This window comes from Barbatula barbatula, assembly GCF_947034865.1.
Source record: "Barbatula barbatula genome assembly, chromosome: 17".
NCBI classification, from domain to species: domain Eukaryota; kingdom Metazoa; phylum Chordata; class Actinopteri; order Cypriniformes; family Nemacheilidae; genus Barbatula; species Barbatula barbatula.
This window is the reverse complement of record NC_136780.1, coordinates 700,185-720,319: the sequence shown is the minus strand read 5'-3', so window position 1 is coordinate 720,319 and position 20,135 is coordinate 700,185. Positions and strand designations below refer to the sequence as shown.

Genomic DNA, 20,135 nt, shown 5'->3' with positions numbered 1-20,135 from the left:
ACACACAGAAAAAGCACAAACACAGTTAACACACAACAGACACATTATTATGTAGATGTGACGACACACTAACACAGACACACAGTCACAGGTGGAACACTCACACAGTCATGAAGAAGCCGACCATGACCTATCAAAGCATGTTGTGTGCATGCGTGTAGACTGACATTATGAAATATGTGTTACATGTATGAAAGAGAGCTGATACAGTCCGTGTGCTGTAATGCTCTAATAAACACGTGTTTGTCATACCGTGTCCCTGCACGACATTACAAGACAAGAGGTCAAAGGGCATGCATATTTCTGTGTGTGTGTGAGCTACCTGTTTAAATCACACCTCGGCTTACACACTCACGTCTGGACCACACACGCACACACACAGGCCGGGTGCGGTCCTGCACATCAGGAATGTCACAGGAATAATCAAACCGTCCGGATCACACGCTCAGTTTCTTCACACAGACGTGACAGCGGCACAGACTGACAGCGGGTCACTTCCGAACAGGATGACTTCCAGCAGAACCGTCCTGCGTCTGAACACTGTCTAGTCAAAACAAAGAGCCGTACTGTGTGGTTTGAATTAAACGCCAGCGCTGAAGTTCTCAGAGACTGGCGCAGGACACTTCTGACTTTCTTTCTCTCATGAGCGCTCTGCATCCTATAATCTCACTACATCTGATCTGATCGTGGGCGGACAGTGGGGGGGACAATAAACATTAAAGGGGACACAAATAACATAGTCAAAATTCTACTTATAAAGATACTATGTGAATAAAGAGGAAAGCTTTTGCTACTATTATTGTAGCATGGAGAATGCGTCATTATGGCTACTTTCTAAGTTTCACTTCTAAGATTTTTCTTCAATGTTTTTTAAGTTTATTAAATCAATGTTCATGTTTGTGTACCCGAACAGTCAGTAACGGTGACCGATGCTTAAATTCTGTGTTGTACTCATTTGCTGAGTTTCAGTCAACTGAATGTTTAGCTTATCCGCCGTGCACAGACTGCACAAAATAGATGCGAAGAAAATGACCTTTTCCAACTGAATGAAAGCTGAATTAATGAAAGGGGTCTGAAATGACTTTGGCACTATATTTAGCGTTAACATTATGGCAGGTCGCCACAAATAAAACAATGCATGGGAAACGGCGTGTTAGTTGCAGAGTGTGACGCACTATGCAAAAAGCTATTGTAAACAAGCTAACATTTTAATCGCTAACATAGCAGATTCATGGAAAAATTGAATTTTTTGCAACAACTAATTTATTAAAGGGGTGGTGCAACGGTGTGTCATGCATTCTGACTTCTATACAATGTTAAACGTGTTGTCTTCTGATGCTTAACATGGTCAAACTCGACATATGATGAGTATTTCTGTGCTCGATACACTCCCCCAGTATTCGGAAAGTATTTTTCGAACATAAAAAATAGTTAATGGACAATTTCCCCAGAAAAGCACGCGGCATGCCCACACATTAACCAAGAAGAGCGGGAGAAGGCGCACAAGTCACTTTCACTTGCAACGACTCATTTATTAAAGGGGTGGTGCACGCCGAGCGATATGTTCGTGAAGTTCAGCTGTGTTGTTTGTTCTCTGCATTTGGGTGATAAATGTCCCCCACATTTATTTACACTTTCATACTCTTCGTGACTTTCGGCAATCACAATCTTATTTGATTCTCTTTCTTATAAGCAATTTGAGAAGAAACATCTGAGATGTTGATATGAAACACAGCTGAGAATCTTCTGCGCTATGAAAGAGAAACTTTCATGTGTGATAATCTTAATCTTAAACACACTGAGATCTTTCCTTAGAAACTCCTGTCAGTATTATAAACCTATAAAAGAGATAACACCTCCAAAGCTCTCAATCGGGTGTGTTTTTCCCATCATGCTTCAGTGTTATTTCCGGATGAAAAGCGGTAAACTGATTTGATGTTATGGCGTCATCTGTTTGATTAAACACTGCCAGAGTTCTTCAGAAAAACACCTCCAGAACAAACTCATCACCAACAAGATTACAGCAACTTTCACTTAAAAAAAAAAACTTTCTCATACTAAACATGAGCAATGTTCAGAAAACTCCTGTTGCGCGCAACCAAACTTCCTTCACTAAATCAGCTCATCACGAAAACAATTCTCCTAATATAAACGCTGGATTTGGAGATCTTTTGAAACTTATAGAGGGAGCAGCGGACCCAGCGCTAGAAAATTCTGGACGCGGAAAGTAAAACGGTTTTCTTGGCAATGTGTGCGCACATGCTTTGTTCCGCCTCCTCCCCCCACACGCGTAGCATGTTTTCGGAAATAATCGTACAGCTGTATCAGTCTTTTATAAATGTGATCAAACTAAAGACTGTGGATATTTGAAGGGTACGATACTATCTGTAAGTACTCAATATTAACATGAGATATACAGAAACTGTCTGAGTTAGGGCCGCTTTAATTGATCAGCGTCAACTACATTAAGAGAATCACTTCATTTAAAGTGAATAAAATGGCCGAAGTACTGGAGTTCAAGAACCACTGCTGAACTGAGCCGCTGATTTATGTGTATAGTATAGGTGAGATGAACGGGGTAACCCGGCAGTGGGCCAGACCACTGTGAGGCAGGGGAGGGGGATCTCAACTGTTTCTAAACTAAACACTTTTTTTGCGTTTGTATATTTTTTCTACTTACACAATTATTTTAGGTATACATAAATATATTTTTCAGAATAGACAGTGTGATTTTTTATAATTTTTTGGGGGAACAACCCTCGGATGGGGGGGGCGTGTCCCTTCCATCCCCCCGGGATTTACGCCCATGGATCTGAGTCTCATCCAAACAAGACGGAAGCTATGAGGCCATAAGACAAATAACAGAACTCTTGGACACCTCAAACATTTCTTCTAGACATTATCGAGATTAAACGGAGAGCAAATAGTCTCATCTGCGTCTGAGATATTTCTCCTGAGAAACAGAGTCAGAAATGTCATGAGAGTTTGAGAAGAGAAGTCAACAATGTGTCAAACTGAGCTCGGATTTGTCAAGTCTGTTATCAAACGTGATTAATGAACATTTCTCGTTAAATTGACTCAAATCCAGATTCTTTTACCTCTACAATCCACATTTATTTACACTTTCATACTCTTCATGCGTTTCGACGATCACAATCTCATTTGATTCTCTTTCTTATACGCAATTTGAGAAGAAACATCTGAGATGTTGATATGAAACACAGCTGAGAATCTTCTGAGCTATAAAAGAGAAACTTTCATGTGTGATAATCTTAATCTTAAACACACTGAGATCTTTCCTTAGAAACTCCTGTCAGTATTATAAACCTATAAAAGAGATAACACCTCCAAAGCTCTCAATCGGGTGTGTTTTTCCCATCATGCTTCAGTGTTATTTCCGGATGAAAAGCGGTAAACTGATTTGATGTTATGGCGTCATCTGTTTGATTAAACACTGCCAGAGTTCTTCAGAAAAACACCTCCAGAACAAACACATCACCAACAAGATTACAGCAACTTTCACTTCAATAAAAAAAGCGTTCTCGTACTAAACATGATTTGCACAACCAAACTTTCTTCACTAAACCAAAGCTTCCACATCAGCTTAAAACAATTCAAACACCAGCCACTGTAATACCAACAAGAAATGTCCTGAATCTATAGGAATCTTTTCATCTTCACTATTTGAAACACATCACGCATGCCGTCCATGCTTGCATCCGTTTCATTTGACTTGATTTTAAGTGACACACATTTGTGGATAAACAACATCTGAAGACAACAAAAACGGATACGGTAAGTATTTTTCCCATCCAATGAAACGTTTACTAGCCTGTGTTTAATTTGCTTTCCAAACTACACACGATTCAATTTGAGACTCTTCACAAACTCATGTTTGGATCAGGACCCACCATATGAAAACTACCGGTGCACAAAATCACTTCACTATACATCTGAACGACAAAACACTAAATATGTCAAATGTTTTCACTTCTGTTTTTGCATTTTATGTTCTCGCTAAACAACTTCAAAGAAGAGACGTCGAAAGAGAGATAACAGCGGCCCTGCGGTTCACCACCAGATCTCAGAAATGAACCCCGAAAGCCGCTGAAGAGCCCGAAAATCTATGACCTCTGATGACCTGTGACCCCCGTCGTCAAACTTATTTCAAGCACATTCTGATATAGTATTCTGACAGTTTTCTTAATAAACAGCAACGTGACATAAAAATTCACCCTTTGATAGGCTGTCTTGTAAAAACGTATTTTTAGTAACTGGCTCCACCAAAACACGTTCATTTTCCACTGAGGTCAGCCGTCCCCCATCAACCATCAGACTCTATTCTGGTACACAACATCTACTTTATACAATCCAATTCCTTTCCATTGAATAAAGTAACATCCCGCCCTGTCTCACTGGAAATCAAACTGTGTTTAACAGACGTTTGACTGTTAATCAGAACAACAGAATATATGCTGTCATGGGTGGAGAGACATAATAATATCTGATGACATCACGTCCAAATCTTGATTAAAGTCCTGTATTCACATTCACACTCTTCTGATAGTTGATTTACACAGTCTGTCAAGAGAGATCTGTCATACCAGGGTGAGCGGTGACCAGATCAACTTCTCTCTCACACATACAGAGTGACATCTCTCTTTCCCCCAAAGGAACCGAGGAACTCGTTGCACCATGATGTGCTCTTCATTTTGTCCTAAACTCCATTCAAAGAACAGACTGGGATGCCATGACCTTCATAACTCGATCCCAATGTCACTCAGACAGACACAAAAGCTTTTTGATGAATCGATTCCTGAAACTCTGTTGACCTACATTGAGTATTTCATACAAACACTGCAGGCATTAAAGGGAAAGTTCATCCAAAATGAAAATCGTGTCATCATTTACTCGCCCTCTTGTCATTTCAAACCTGTGTGACTTTCTTTCTTCTGCAGAACACCAAAGAAGATATTTTGAAGAACGTTTGTAACCGAACAGCAATGGACCCATTCACTTCTATTTCATGGACACAAAGCCAATGCAAGTGAACAGGGTCTAGACAACAACATTCTTCAAAACATCTTCTGCCGAAGAAAGTCAACAGGGTGAGTAAATGATGACGATATTCTCATTTTTGGGTGAAAATTTGACTTAATGTTTACCTTAATGTATCTTTCCTGTAGCTCATTGTGTTAACAACGCAAGGTTGTGTGTTGGATCCCAGGGGATTGCAGATAACTATGTAAAATGTATAGGATAATGCAATGTAAGTCGCTTTGGATGAAAGCATCTGCCAAATGAATGAATGTAAATGTCACTTCAAGCACCAGATTTCCGAACTGGAACCAGTAACCAAAACCGGGTCACAGAGTTAAACCAACGATATTAAAGGTGTCCTGAACTGGCCGTCTTTATTATTTTAAACTGTTGTCTGAGGTCTACTTATGAAGTTTGCGTGGTTTTTACATTCGAAAACATCAAAATCAATAAGTAACAGGCTATTTTCTACCCGGGTTTCGAGGCCAGCTCAACAAACGCTCTGTTTTATGGGCGTGCCACATTGAATGCTTTAAAGTAAACGCCCACTGCTATGATTGGACAGTTTGCGTAGTAAACTTAGTTGGAGTCTTCTGTGAATTTGGTTAGACACTAATAACTAATTTATTAGTCAGGTCATATCCAGCGATCTCTAACAAACCAATAGTGACGCATAGTACAAATATGTTTTACTCACATAGGATTGCTGTGCCATTCCTGTAAGATCCAATAACGTCTTTAAAAATAAACTTTAACCACACATTCCTAATGTCCATCTGGTTCCGCGCCATTTGTGTTACTTCATTCGCGAATCAGTGGGCGTGGAAATCGGGCGTAGAAATCTGCCTTCCCCCATTCCAGTAGACAGGACTGTGGACTTGCTATGATGTAAATAGCTGCCCAGAGGTGATGCAAACATGGCCGCCGAGTGGCACGATTTCCGTAAACGGTTTGGTTAAACACACAGACCACATCTAAAACATGTGTTGTGAATAATGTGATTTAGATATGATCAATATTCCAAATTCAATTCAAAATATTATTTTATTCCTATAAGAAAATAACTGTCTAACTAGATTTGACGTCACCATGATGGACAGATGCTGTGTGTGGTTGTCAAGGCGTTGCTATGAAGTTGCCTGGGTTTCTGGTCCAAGACCTTCCAAGTCTCTGATATTCTGGGCTAGATGCACAAGAACTGCACAAGTTACAGTTTACCGTTGTAAAACTCTACAGTTCTCTCTAACCCTTCTGTCCAACAGGTGTAGGGCAAACTAATCAGAGTGTTCATGTCAAAGTTCAGTGTTCAAATCACTTCATAAATTTAACCATTGAGAGAATTCTGCAAACAGCATTTATGAACACAGATAACACTCAGTTTTACCCCTAAAACACAGACGGGGTCACTCACAAACTGCTAAAAACACTGAAAAGTCTTTAACCTGAACCACACAAACTGGTCAAATGTGAGGTGACCAGCAGATGTGTCTGATGAAAACAAACGTCTATCATGTACCCGTACATTATATAACATCAACCCACTCAACTCAAAAGAACAATTTCCCATCACTGCACTTCAGAAAGTGCGTCTCATCCACAAAGTAATTCAAAGATTTTTGATTTGCCAAATAACATTACATCGTCCGTCCACAAACATGTTGGTAGTGTGCCGGACTGCCTTGTCAGGGTCCAATAACTGCCCTCGAGCTGAATGAAATGATTCTGTGAAATATACAACATGAATACAGTGATACACACGCTAAACACAGGCGAGAACTCTCTGAAAACGAATGCTACAAGATTCAGTCTACAGAGACACGCGCTATGTTAACTGTAGCCATACTCAGGAGAGTCTTATGTGCATTATGTGGACGGAAACTCAGCTCAACAACACACAAAAAAGCAAAATGAAAGCACAAATAAAAACACTGATAGTTAGACACCTAAACCTTTAAGTGTAGTCTGTTTATAGCATCGCTTTTTACTGCTGCCGGCTTAAAAAGTAACAAATGCTGATTTGTAAAGATGATCTTGAGAGACAAAACGTGTAAACATCATAAACCTTTGTTAATCACGGAGCTTATTTACATATCTATGGGGAAAATGCACAGGCTTTCAGTCGAAGGAACCAGCACGGCGCAGACATCTGGGTTAGCCTGCAGAAACATGTCACTGTACTTGATACTGTCATTCAACCAAATCTGGTCAACAGACATCAATGTGGACACTGTCTGGTCTCAAGCGCGTTAAAAACAACTACAGGATTTATTTACATTTGCACACAGTTTTTTATTGTATTATTTTTTGTGTCAAGGTTTTCCACACAGCCTTTTAAAAGGTTTTCTTACTTTATGTTTCAAGTATTGTATCACAAATAATGAAATAACCAGCTTTATTAAAATACAAGTAGTAACCATTGGAGGTTCACCGTTAGTCTGTGGTTACAGCGGTGAGGTCACAGTTCATTTAAGAACACGATCACCGGTGAAGTGTGAATGTAATGAAGATGTTTCAGTGAATGACAGAGAGTCGTGGACTTGTGTTTATAATGACAAGTGCAGCATTCATGTGCACGGAAAGCAAAGTTTTGTGTTTGGGTCACCGTACCTCCCCGCGTCTGCTCTCGGCTCCGGGTCTGGTGATGAGCGCGGTGTCCCCGCACACGACCGCAGCATCCTCCACGAACACGCAGTCCGGTAGCGTCTCATCCGCGGGCAGCTCGATCACCTTCAGCCCGAGCCGGTGCTTCAGAACCGACACGTACTCCTCGTGTTCCTGCGTGGCTTTCACTGGGTCCACCTCCAGATTACAGGTCCTCAGGGCTTCCGTGGCCAGAGACCGAGGAACCGCTCGAACCACGGCGTGCGTAAAGCTCCCGAATCCGGCCATGTTTCCGTTCCGCGCGCCTTAAATCTCACAGTTTACCGAGTCGATGTGCTCTCAAACAGTCCCAGAACCCTGCGCGTTTTGTTGATTTGTTTGTTTGTGTGTTGTTGTTTTTCCTGGTCGCGCGTCCGCACTTTGACCGCTCGAGCTCTGAAGGGGCGACGGCAGGGCGGCTGTGACGTCACGTGCGCTCCGGACGCGCCGAGCACGCACTTTAATTAAAAAGAAAATCTCAACAGATTTTTAAAGAACATTTTCTAAAACAACTATATCAAATAATCGTGTGTACCATAATAAATATAAACCCTTTTATTTAGGTTACGTTTGTATAAATACGTTTGACATCAAATAACTATTGACAATATGAGCACGCGTTTGATCTGTAAGCACTTTCTCATCTATTGCTTCAGCGTGATATTTTACACTTGTATTACAAAACCATTCATTCCCTTGACTGAAGGACAGTGTCACGCAAGCGTTTGCTAATGTGTGAGTCATTTTTCCGACGACACATTTCTGCTGGCTCGTGTCCCGGCTCCTCCTCCACCTAACCCGAACAAAGAGCGGAGAACCGCCCATGAGAGAACGCACTGTTACCCCCACCGGCCACCTCAACAACATCTCATCACCCGAGAGACACCTGCACGGATGAAGATAGACCTTCACAGGAGATGAACTTTCATTTATTCAATAAAGGAAATAGATAAATAACGTGAAATGTTTTCAGCTCGGGTCTCACACGCAGGAAATCCCAGCGCATGAATTGTGTCCATTTTTAGAAGGAATTCCGTGGCCGGGGTCACACTGTGTGTGTGTGTGTGTGTGTTTGTTTAAAGCTGGAATTCCTCTTCTCTATGGACATTCCTGTGTCTTTCCATCTTTCCGTTGAGCCTGGCTGGAAATCATTCTCCAGACATCCTTCAGTACATTCCTCCACACCCCAGGAACAAAGTTTGTCTTTTCTTGTTCCAGATCCACTCAATTATCCAGACCGGTCTAAACATTCCCGGAGCTCCACATTCCATTCTCTCACCCCCCCCAACCCCTCCTGAGCTCCGTTTTTCCATTCCTCCGGCTTTCCCCTCGGAAAGGAAATATGTGGGTTTAGGTGAGGAGAGCGGCTGCTAGCACACACCTGCCTAACAGACATGAGCTCTATAAAAGATGAATGAAGTCTGAAGAGCTTCAAAGACGTTTCAGACCTGGTTTTCATCAACAAAACACATTTTCACAAAAACACATTATATAAGTACAACAGCAAAAACATTTGTTTGTGTTATAATAATGGACTTTTTTTATCGAGTCATATTGTTCATTATCCCACACGGAGACTGTTTACGGTTGCTAAGCAACTGAACAACTTAGTTTATTAAAGGAATAGATCACCCAAAGTTAAATCATTTCCTTTTTTTACTTAATAAAATCCAGCTCTTACAAATATTTACGGTTACACTTTACATTATGAAGCAACAAAAAAAACTGTGCAATTATACATGTGTTCATTAATGATCAATACGTCATTTACAAATGCATTATAAAGCAGTTATAACTGCATGAATAAAAAGGGAGATTCTAACTAAATACCCTATATTACAAATAACATCAAGATAATAATCAATCTGCTTTTGAGTCAAATAAATGATGAATAAATACATTTATTAAGCCTTTATAACATGTGAGTTAAACATGGCTCAGGTATTTCGTCAGAATCCCTCTTTTTATTCATTGCAGTTATAACTGCTTTATAGTGCATTTGTAAATTACTTTTTTATCATTAATAAACACTATATAAATGCTTTATAAAGGGTACCGTAATGTAAAGTGTTACCATGTTTACTATGGTAGGCATAGCTTCATCCAAAATACTGATCGTGTTAAAATCATAATAAATCAAAATAAATGATGGACATCAGTGCACAAAGATTATTTATGCCATTTTACTTTCTGTTAACGTTACATTAATCCCCAATTCTACGGTGGTAACTCTAATTGTACTCTTGGTGGTCTCTTGGTGGTAAATGTCTGTCTGTAAAGGACACTCGGGCAAAACCCTACTGCCTCCCATTCGAGACCAAAATCACTGAAACAGAATTTCAGCTGTTGTACATGTGTGTGATTTTAAGACACAAAATTGAATCTCATCTGAACAACATTCACTGGTATTTACTGCATAAACCAAATCCAGACTGTAAACTACTGTAATCCCACAGGAGCTTTACAAAAGAGTCCAACACTCTCTCTTACGTTCCGATGAAGAACACGTCATGCCTGAAATATTTCTCTGTTCAACATTCAAGTATGATGCTGTAGAAACACACACGACGGGTGAATCTCATTTCTTAAATCGAGACAAACACAACCAAGTATTTATAGCATTCATTATTTCAAACTTGACATTCAATGACCCTCAAATCAATCAAACATTTCTTTGCATTGTTTGGTTGGGCCCAAATCATACCTAGAGTAAGCAACCTTTCAGATGACCCTAGCAACCATATAGCAATGCCTTAGCAACCACACAGTACAAGCACACAGCCGGCTTATAACTGCTCAGGACACCTAGCATCTACATCACAATGCACTACCAACAACAACCACATCTAAGCAACTGCATAGCAACCCCCCGGCAACCACCAGGATCACATATGCAGGTGAGTCACCTGCACAGGTAAACATCACTTTTGATTCCCTCAGAAAACAAAAATTTGAGCTTTATTTTATGTGAAATTATATTTTAACTGATCGATGATTCAGAAACGGCAGGCATAAGTCCAGAAGAAAGTGAGCGAAATGCTTTCAGCAGCAGTTCATTCACAGAGCAGTGACAGGAAATGACATCACAACGTGAGTTATGGAAAGAAAAGCCAAAGAGCAAAAAGCTGAATGTCCTCTGTGGCTGCATGAGGTTTTTCAGAAGACACATCCTGCTGTAAAATAAACACAGCCTGAGCCATAATGTCGAAATATGGCTGCAGCTCAAGTCTCCTTCAAGAGTGGGGTCGGATCAGGGGGGGTTAAGTCTCTGAGTCATGCGTTCGCAATCGATAGTCACCGCCAACTCACTGTTGTGAGGCGATTCCAAGGAGCTGGAGAAAGCCGATGGAAAATATTATGTTCGCCATAACAAATGAGCGCAAATGAAAGACGCTCTTGTAGCCGTTCCTGCATGTGTAATTCCAGAATAGAAAAATGAGGGGTGACTCTACTGGAATACAATGACAGCACTGTTTCCTAAAACCCCGCGCCCCTCTCGTCAGGAGACATGGAGAACCATACGTCTCCAAACGACATGTGCCGGAACAGATGTCAACATAACCATGAGCTCATGTTCTCATTGGATGCACCCAACGGTCACTCTCTTCAGGGAACACACTACATTTGACCTCATTAGATCGTACTGAACGTAGGCTACAGACACAAAACAATCATGATTTAAAACAGCGAATCCAAAAAGTTTTCAAATACCACAACCTAAGCATTAACTTCATCAATTACTCTTTATTGGTTAACTTTCAAACAACTTACTAACCAAACAACACTCAACCTCGTTGACTTCTATTCTATGAACACAAAACTACTGAGACATTTCTCAAAATAGCTTCTGTTGTGTTCAGCTGAAGAACGAGTCATGTACAGATTTACAACCACATGACAGAGAATAAATGATGACAGAATTTCGATTAAGAGTTATCTATCTAACACTTTAGTTGTCATTTGACTCCATTTGGGAATCACCCTTTATTTCTGCCAGAATGTGAAGCACATGGGAGAATTGGACAGAATAAATTGACTTTAAAATAGCTTATCAAAGTGAAATGTGTATGGCTGGTACATCACAGCAAATGTATCCAGGTCTACAAATATTTATGATGCATGTTGGGGATTTACCAACATAAACTGTAAAACCATGCAAATAATTTATCTAAATAGCCTGAATTTGTAATCTAGTTTTGTCCAAAGTGGCAGCTATGGGGCAAAGTGAGCCAGTGTCTACACCTAGGTATTCTTAAATTTCTCATTTTTAAACCTGTACAACTTTCTTGTTTGTCACAGGCTACTGAGTTTATGGACAGTGTACACCAAAGCACACTTATATTCTCTGATCAAGAAAAGCATTTTACACCTGATATTACTGTATATATTTACAACATAATTCACTAATGGCCTAACATGTTTGGCATTAAAAAGCACGGTATAATGCCAAGTATCTACAAAAACAGACGTGGTGAGAGCGGAAATTCAATTATTTTTAATCAACAAACTATGTTTAGTCTGTTTTTGGAAGGTTACAACTTTGGTGTTTCACGAGATATAACAAGTTATTTCAGAAATGCAAACCAAAAGATATGGCAAACTAAAGATATTGAAATGTAAGTTTATTTGTTTATTTAAGTTAGTATTTGTAAGGGAAAATAATGATTTAATTACTTTTTTTGGAAGGTACATTTTTAAAAACGTGGTTTCACATCTTTCAAATTCAGTTGCATGCTCAGTATATCCCCATATGGTCCAATTTAACCCTGACACGGATCAACTTACCCCTATCATGGGGGCAAACTGAGCCACAGGAGCACTTTTTTATAAGAAGCCATATTTTTAAAACCATATATAGGTGTGTTCTAATAATTTAGATATATATGAAACATCCTGAAAATACTTTCTAATTAACTCTTGAGGACCACATATGTAAAAACTGGCTCATCTTACCCCATCTCACCCATACCTTTTAAGCTAGATACATGTATTGCTTCAATATATACATGATCAGAAGAGAAGGTCTCGTTTAAACGGATCATCTTTATTGTACTGGCACAGTTCAGCACATCACCATCTAGTGTCACAATTTGGTAAAAATGCCACGAGATCATGTAAACACAATGTATACAACTGAGGTCTTCAAACAGCACAAACCCCAGTCATAAGAAACTAATAATGGTGGCATGTTTTGTTTTATATTAAACAAACACAGATAAACAGCGCATGAAGACGCGCGAGAAAAACGCACCTGCGCGATGACAGGTATCCAAAGGTCCTCCCATTTCAGATGCCAAACGACCATCAGGACATCTCGATCTCCACATGACTCTGTTCTGTTTGAGACAGAAGAAATAACTTTTCAATATTCTCAGGATGTTGCACATTCCCTTTCTCTCATAGTCGGTTTGCTTTGCGTCTGTCCAAGCACCCCTATCCTAATCTCTGAAATTCAGTGGACTGCAACTTATTTGAGTCCACTTTTTTAAACATCTTTTAAGGAAAATTGGATGCCTGTTGCGCTTTTCTTTCATTACGCGATAGACAGACAGCATGAATATTACATTAGCTGCTGGAATTTCCTCCATGGAGAGCGCATTTAAGCACCCTTTAAACTGTCAGGAATGTTTTGTGGTTGAATAACTCCGGCAGAAATGTTAACTACTGCCCAGACCAAATATGGTAATATTGTTACGTCTGGAGTCACATCTGGAGTCACTTAAAGCTGAGTAAAGAGAGAGAGAGAGACGAAGCCAGCCAAAAATAGAATGCGTAAAGCGTCAGTCCACAGCGTCCCCAAACACTCGCTGAACTTTACATTTTTAAACTTCTTGACGGCACAGAGCGTCTTTTGCACCTCTAACAGGAATGGACAAGTAATAAAAGTTATGTTGACTGTAGATGGAGACACTTCCTGATGCGTTTGCCAACAGCGCGAATGCGCGCATACTGTGAATTAACTTTAGACAATGTGTGATGCGCTCGGAATGAATGCGCGAAACGCCATTAATGGACCCACGACATACTTGTTTGACGAGTAATAAAGCTAATCCTTCACATGACGTTAACAAAAATAGAGTAGGCTAGTAAAGAGTCCTGTGCCAATGTTGTTGCTTCGGCTAAAAATACCAGAGACATTCTAATGGATTTAATGGTTATAATGTGAAACTATCACGTATTCTACTGTTGGTGGAATATGGCCTAGTTGATGGCACCAATAGAACAACATTAAATCCAACTGGAATAAGACCCAAAACACATCACCTAAGGGAATTTTGTAATGGGTTTTAATGGTAAATAACAGAAATGGTTCACGTGGTGGCATTCATGAGCACCATTTGATGTTATGTTTGTTTATTTAGCAAGGTCAACATTAAAATTGGCAATAAACTCCCAGACAACGCTCCGTTTTACGTTTCAGTTTTTTTAACACCAAAACATTAAAATAGTTGAGCAAATACGGAATAAATCAAACGGTGGAAAGATAAATATTAAAGGTGAAACGGTACAAAACGTGTTCACTCCGAGGGGAAAATTCATTTAGGAGAATAAAGGAAAGTTAGACAGGGTGGTGCTTAGCTAGGATGGAAAACGCGCCAAGAGACATTCCGCGCATTCTTTGGGAACAGTTCAGCGTTGGTGACGTCAGCGCTCCGCTTCGGTATATAAAGAGGAGCGGAGCGCGTCTCAGCATTCGGAGCGAAGCGCCTTCACACGCGCACAAACACAACGCCAAAGCGACGCGACCGTGACGCGTACCACGAGGACTTAAAACGAGGAATTGTGCCTTTGACACACAGTGTAGAAACAACGCGAAGATGTTTACCTGGGCTGTTTTCTTCATCGTTACTGCGCACTTTAGTGCGGTAAGTTACTTTCATTCTTCATATTCAGACTACTGTGATGAGGAAGAACACAGAGTTAATGATATCTCTATATAGAGCACGATCACATGGACTGTGTAGTTTGTAAAGGATTTAATGGTTGGTTGATTGGTATCCTTGCGTCGCGTCTCGCTGCCTCGAGCGTTACGTTCGCATGCCAAATAGGCTACTTCAAAGCGCGTCTTGGAGACCTCTGCTTTTGTCTCGGTTTTTCTAAACCCAAGCTTACGTTTTCTCTCACTCACTCTCACTCTCACTCTCACTCCCACTCTCAATCTACAGTTTGTGAAGCGCTACCGTTAACCACACAGCTATCTAGTGTTTGTTCTTGACAGATTTGTAAACTGTTATACTTGAACTCCTATTGAATATTTTGTTAGTGACAATTCAGTTACTAACCGGTGTTTTTTTTCATTCAGGTTCTCGCCAGCTGCCCAGCTTTGTGCTCGTGCCCGGCGGAGATGCCCAAATGCGCGCCCGGTGTCGGTCTGGTGCCGGAGGGCTGCGGCTGCTGCAGAGTGTGTGCGAGACAGCTGAATGAAGACTGCAGCAGGACAGAGCCGTGCGACCACACCAAGGGGCTGGAGTGCAACTTTGGGGCCAGCCACGGAGCTACTAGAGGCATCTGCCGAGGTCAGTTTCTCATCACCCATTATGAAAGACGGTAAACGGAAAACAATCCTCGAATTAAAACCAAAATGCGCTCTGTGTTTTCTCCACAGCTAAATCGGAAGGCAGACCGTGTGAATACAACAGCAGGATCTATCAGAACGGAGAGAGTTTCCAGCCCAACTGTAAGCACCAGTGCACGTGCATCGACGGGGCGGTGGGATGCATTCCCCTGTGCCCGCAGGAGCTCTCCCTGCCCACGCTGGGCTGTGCCAACCCCAGGCTGGTCAAGGTGCCAGGGCAGTGCTGCGAGGAATGGGTCTGCGACGACGGAAAGCACAGGCAAGCTACAGACAAGCTGTTTGGCGGCCAGCAGACGGTAGACGATTCTGAGAACGATGTTACCAACAGAAACGAGCTCATCTCTATCCTCAGGCCTCTGCCCGGTAAGTCTCCCTCTCTGTCTGCCCGAAGAACATGTTTTGCGCAGATGTGATCGGGTGGAGTTTTAAACAGCGCGCTCTTCCTCCGCAGCGTTCAGAACGGAGCCGGAATCGAGGAGGTTTGAGAAATGCATCGTTCAGACCACACCTTGGTCCCAGTGCTCCAAGACCTGCGGCACGGGCATCTCCACCAGAATAACCAACGACAACAGCCAGTGCAAGCTGATGAAAGAGACCAGGATCTGCGAGGTCCGGCCGTGCAGCCAGTCGCCGTACACCAGCCTCAAGGTAAGAGTGCTCCGGCGCGCACCGCGCACCGCCCACTGACACATTTACATTTAGTCATTTAGCAGACGCTTTTATCCAAACAACTTGTTGCCTATAACAACAACATAGGCAACAAAATGCATAAGTGCATCAAACTAGTCCATTAAAGCCCAGCACAGTAGACAAAGCTAACATGACACCTGAACAAACGCATCAGACTTATCGTTCGTGTTCTCGCTCATTCCACAGAAAGGAAAGAAATGCAACCGCACCAAAAAGTCCACGCAGCCCGTCAAGTTCACCTACGCAGGATGCTCGAGCCTGAAGAAGTACCGACCCAAGTACTGCGGCTCCTGCGCGGACGGCCGCTGCTGCACCCCGCAGCAGACCCGCACCATCCGCGTGAAGTTCCGCTGCGAAGACGGCGACACCTTCAACAAGAACGTCATGATGATCGAGTCGTGCAAGTGCACCTACAACTGTTCCCACGGCAACGACGCCTCCTACCCGTTCTACAGACTCTTCAACGACATCCACAAGTTCAGGGACTGAGCGAGGAATCCCATCCCGTCACCGGGGTGACGTCACCGCAGCCTGGCTGGGTGGGTGGGTTGGAGATGGTGGGCCCGTCCGCCGGCCCCTCCAGAACGGTCTCCTGTTGTATCCAGATTCCCACGGAATTACGGACTTGCGTTACGCGGACTTTGAAGTGCACTGTCGGCTGAGGCCGCGTCGGCGTTCGGAAAGGCTCGCTCCACACTGGAGCAATACCATTAATGGCTTCGTTACGGAGCTTCTTGTAAAGAGACACGACTGTACAATGCGTTTGTCAATGTTCAAATGTCCAGTGTATATTTTGACGTCCAAACAGAAAATCAGACCCAAACTGTAGACTTGTGTCACAACTATGAACATGTTCAACGCCCGCTTGAGTTGTTTTTAGTAACTCTTCAATGTTCGGCAGCTATCGAAATCAAACACGATTAACAATCAAATGAATTAATGTTGTTTTTGTTTATTATTATTAATTTTATTTATCGAAAATGTAGCTCTCTTATTTGAACGTTGTCATACTGGAATAAAGTACAAATAATCTATGATCTAATTTTATATGTAACAAATAAAAAGATTTATTTATGAATGACATACCTCTCAGTTTCTTCTTCTGCAAGAACATTCATGGGTGCTTGTTTATAACTGAGATACTTCTTGGGCCTCCTAGACAAATAAAATGCATAAATCATACAGAAACCTGAAAGGCTCAAATCTGCCCTACAGTCTTCTTCCACACATGTGTTCAATAAACACTGATCTTATCTTTCGTCTAAGACCTTCAGCTCTGCACTAATGCATTAAACTGCCGTCCGTCTTCAGCGTGCTGGAGTGATGGTTCATCTGCGCTGGTTTGGTCCAGGTGAAGGAGATCCAGCTGAGGAATGCGGTGATGGATCACGGCGCAGACGCGCTGATGCTCGACAGATGTTGGAAAGTATTTGGAAAGCGGCTTGTTTGGTTTCAAGACATTCTGCAAAAAGGGATCCAGGAACCGAAACGGTCACATCTTGACGAAGACAAGCAGCCTTCAGAGGATGACAAGCCATCAGACGTTTCCTTGAGATAGACACCGAAGCCAACACAATTCTAAAACTGGAAACAAAAGGACACATAAATAAAACAGATAACAGTGAGGTTATTTTTCAGCCGAGTCGAGAAAGGAAATGTGTGTGACGGATATTTGTTTATCTACAAAGCAGTGAGACTTGAAAAAAGAAAAGGTCACGACCGGTTTCACAGACAAGGCTTAAGGCTAATCTCGGACTAAAATGAACGCGTGACCTGTTTTAACTGAATATAACATGCCCAGAAATATCTCAAGATGCACACCAGCACTGTATTCTTCTAAGGCATTTTTATAAAATTGTCATATCTTTATTCAACAGAGGCGTAGTCTTAGATTAAGCTAAACCGTGTCTGTGAAACCAAGCCAAAAGAAGATATTTTAAAGAACGTTGATCATCAAACAACACTGATATCTGAACTCCGTTGACTTCCATTGTATGAACACAAAACCACTCCAAATATCTTTTGTGTTCCACCGAAGAAAGGTTTACAACCACATTAAAAAGAATAAATGATCACAGAATTTAACACCGGGCCTGAATGTGTCTCTGTTCTGAATGTGAGAATTTTGTACCCATTTTTCAGAGATACTGTAATCTAACAGGAATGAAATGTACCTCTCCAAAAATAACCACAAACTTGCAGATCACGATAACATAAAACAGAGAGACGCACAGACAGACACACAGAGAGAGAAAGACGGTGTGATTCACTCTTAAAGCGTCTGTGATGTTTTATTCGAACAGTAGTTTCATCTGCATCATCAGTCCTCTCCTGAAATCTCTTTGTTTCTCGGTTTCATCTGTCCATCATCCAGACGATGACCCCTAGTGTTCAAACACAGATCTGACATCACGTCCAGTTACACAATCGCAACTAAGACATCACATTCACAATCTACAGAGAATGTAAGTAAAGAGACTTTAAAACTCCTCCAATGTATGTAAGTACCATTCAGAAGAGGAATTATATAAATGACAACCATCTTGAGCAAAGTTAGCAGAGAGACGCACATGATGTAAACGGGTTTGTGAGCAGATCCGCCAATGGGGAATTATTACAGTTCAAGAACACAGATGTGTGATGTAAGCAATGAGCGCATGCAGCAGACAGCGTTACATAAGTGTGGATGATGAAGAACTTCATGAACATCAGTCTGTGTCCAGAGACCGAGGAGGCAAAAGTGTTTATTTATTCAAACTCCGCCAGCCCTCCACAGAGCCTTTACTGAGCGCCTCACGTGGACTCGACACAAAACTGACTTTTGTCCTGGATGCTGATTTAAGATGCAGCTAAGCATCACTGTTTGGCCGTGGGGTTTTGTTGCCTAGCAACGTCATCAGTGATGTGCTTAAAAAATAAGGTCAAGTTGCTCTCAATGTATCGTTCAAATAAAAAACTGACCAGCATCTAATCTGAACAAACAACAGACAAGAGGTCGAAGGTCAACAGCTGGATGATAGATGTGCTCGTGTTAAGTATTTAACCCTATTTAAAACACTTGTCTTGTTTATCTGAAAAACACCATAAAAGAGCCACGATAACGTCTCTGTGATGCTCTGAACACTAGATGCGAGTCCTGCAGGGTACAACCTGCGAGGTTGCCGAGAAAAGTAAAAATAACAACACTTAAGTGTTCAACATTAAGCTATCCTTTATGAAGCATTTATAAATGTGTTCATTAATGATTAAGTCATTTACAAATGAATTATAAAGCAGTTATAACCGCATGAATAAAAAGGGAGATTCTAATGAAATGCCTGCCAAATAGTGAGCAGGAATAAGAAAAACAACACAACACCGTACAGTGTCCAGTCTGACGGACTATATTACAAACAACATCAAGATAATAATCAATCTGCTTTTGAGTCAAATAAATAATGAATAAATACATTTATTAAGCCTTTATAAGATGCGAGTTAAACATGGCTCAGATATTTCGTCAGAATCCCTCTTTTTATTCATGCAGTTATAACTGCTTTATTATGCATTTGTAAATGACTTATTATTAATGAACACATTTATAAATGCTTTATAAAGGATACCCTAATGTAAAGTGTTACAATGTTTTCTTGCAGTTTTTCTATTTGACTATTGAAATAATCAGGCAGATATATCCTTAAGTTACACTCTTGTATACATTATAATCATAAACTTATACTGTTGTGGTCTTTGTAAGGAACTGAGTGCATTATTCAGAATCTGTGTATGAAGCAGAATCATTTTTTGTTTCAATACATGTGCTTAATAAAGACGTGTCCTCATCACGATCAAATGTGTTTTCTCTTGCGATGTTCTCTTTCCGGCTGGGTTATGAAATGTTTAACCACAAAGTGAGATTGTACGTATCACAGTAGAACTCCTTTAATGTCATTCCTGTCTGTGACAGTCGTCTCGCATGTAAAACAATCAGAAGATAAACACACATCTGCATCCAACACACTGAGACATTGCGAACGACTGCGACTGCTGTATTATTAGTATTATTAAGCGAAGCTGAAAATGCTGTGGAGTGTTTGTGTTCTGGGACTTGATATAAACAACGTAAATGTTTATGTAATACGGGCTGTCACAATATCAGATCATTGTAGCTGGAAAAAACACAAGAACGCTGTCATTGCGGTGTCTATTG

At 41.2% G+C, this 20,135-nt stretch overlaps 2 protein-coding genes across 2 annotated transcripts in view; one reads left to right on the top strand and one right to left on the bottom strand.

The window, feature by feature from the left end:
- ddah1 (dimethylarginine dimethylaminohydrolase 1) overlaps positions 1-8,433 on the bottom strand; it is a 31,818-nt gene extending 23,385 nt beyond the window's left edge. Inside the window, exon 1 of the mRNA XM_079477864.1 lies at positions 7,648-8,433. Within this exon, the coding sequence (XP_079333990.1) occupies positions 7,648-7,929 (282 nt within the window). The 5' untranslated portion in view covers positions 7,930-8,433. The remainder of the gene's footprint in view (positions 1-7,647) is intronic.
- A 5,939-nt stretch (positions 8,434-14,372) lies between these two features.
- Positions 14,373-17,029, top strand: ccn1 (cellular communication network factor 1). The gene is made up of 5 exons (XM_079478848.1): positions 14,373-14,546; positions 14,984-15,197; positions 15,287-15,619; positions 15,708-15,904; positions 16,133-17,029. Exons 1-5 carry the CDS (start codon positions 14,499-14,501, stop codon positions 16,433-16,435), a joined length of 1,095 nt encoding a protein of 364 aa, XP_079334974.1. The 5' UTR covers positions 14,373-14,498; the 3' UTR covers positions 16,436-17,029.
- Positions 17,030-20,135: the final 3,106 nt, after the last annotated feature.

What these genes read in the sequence shown, in the direction of transcription:
- ccn1 (XM_079478848.1), top strand. Translation starts at nt 14,499, where the DNA reads ATGTTTACCTGGGCTGTTTTCTTCATCGTTACTGCGCACTTTAGTGCG. An exon ending in TTACTGCGCACTTTAGTGCG is followed by an intron (nt 14,547 to 14,983) that starts GTAAGTTACTTT and finishes TTTTTCATTCAG; the next exon opens with GTTCTCGCCAGCTGCCCAGC. An exon ending in TACTAGAGGCATCTGCCGAG is followed by an intron (nt 15,198 to 15,286) that starts GTCAGTTTCTCA and finishes TTTTCTCCACAG; the next exon opens with CTAAATCGGAAGGCAGACCG.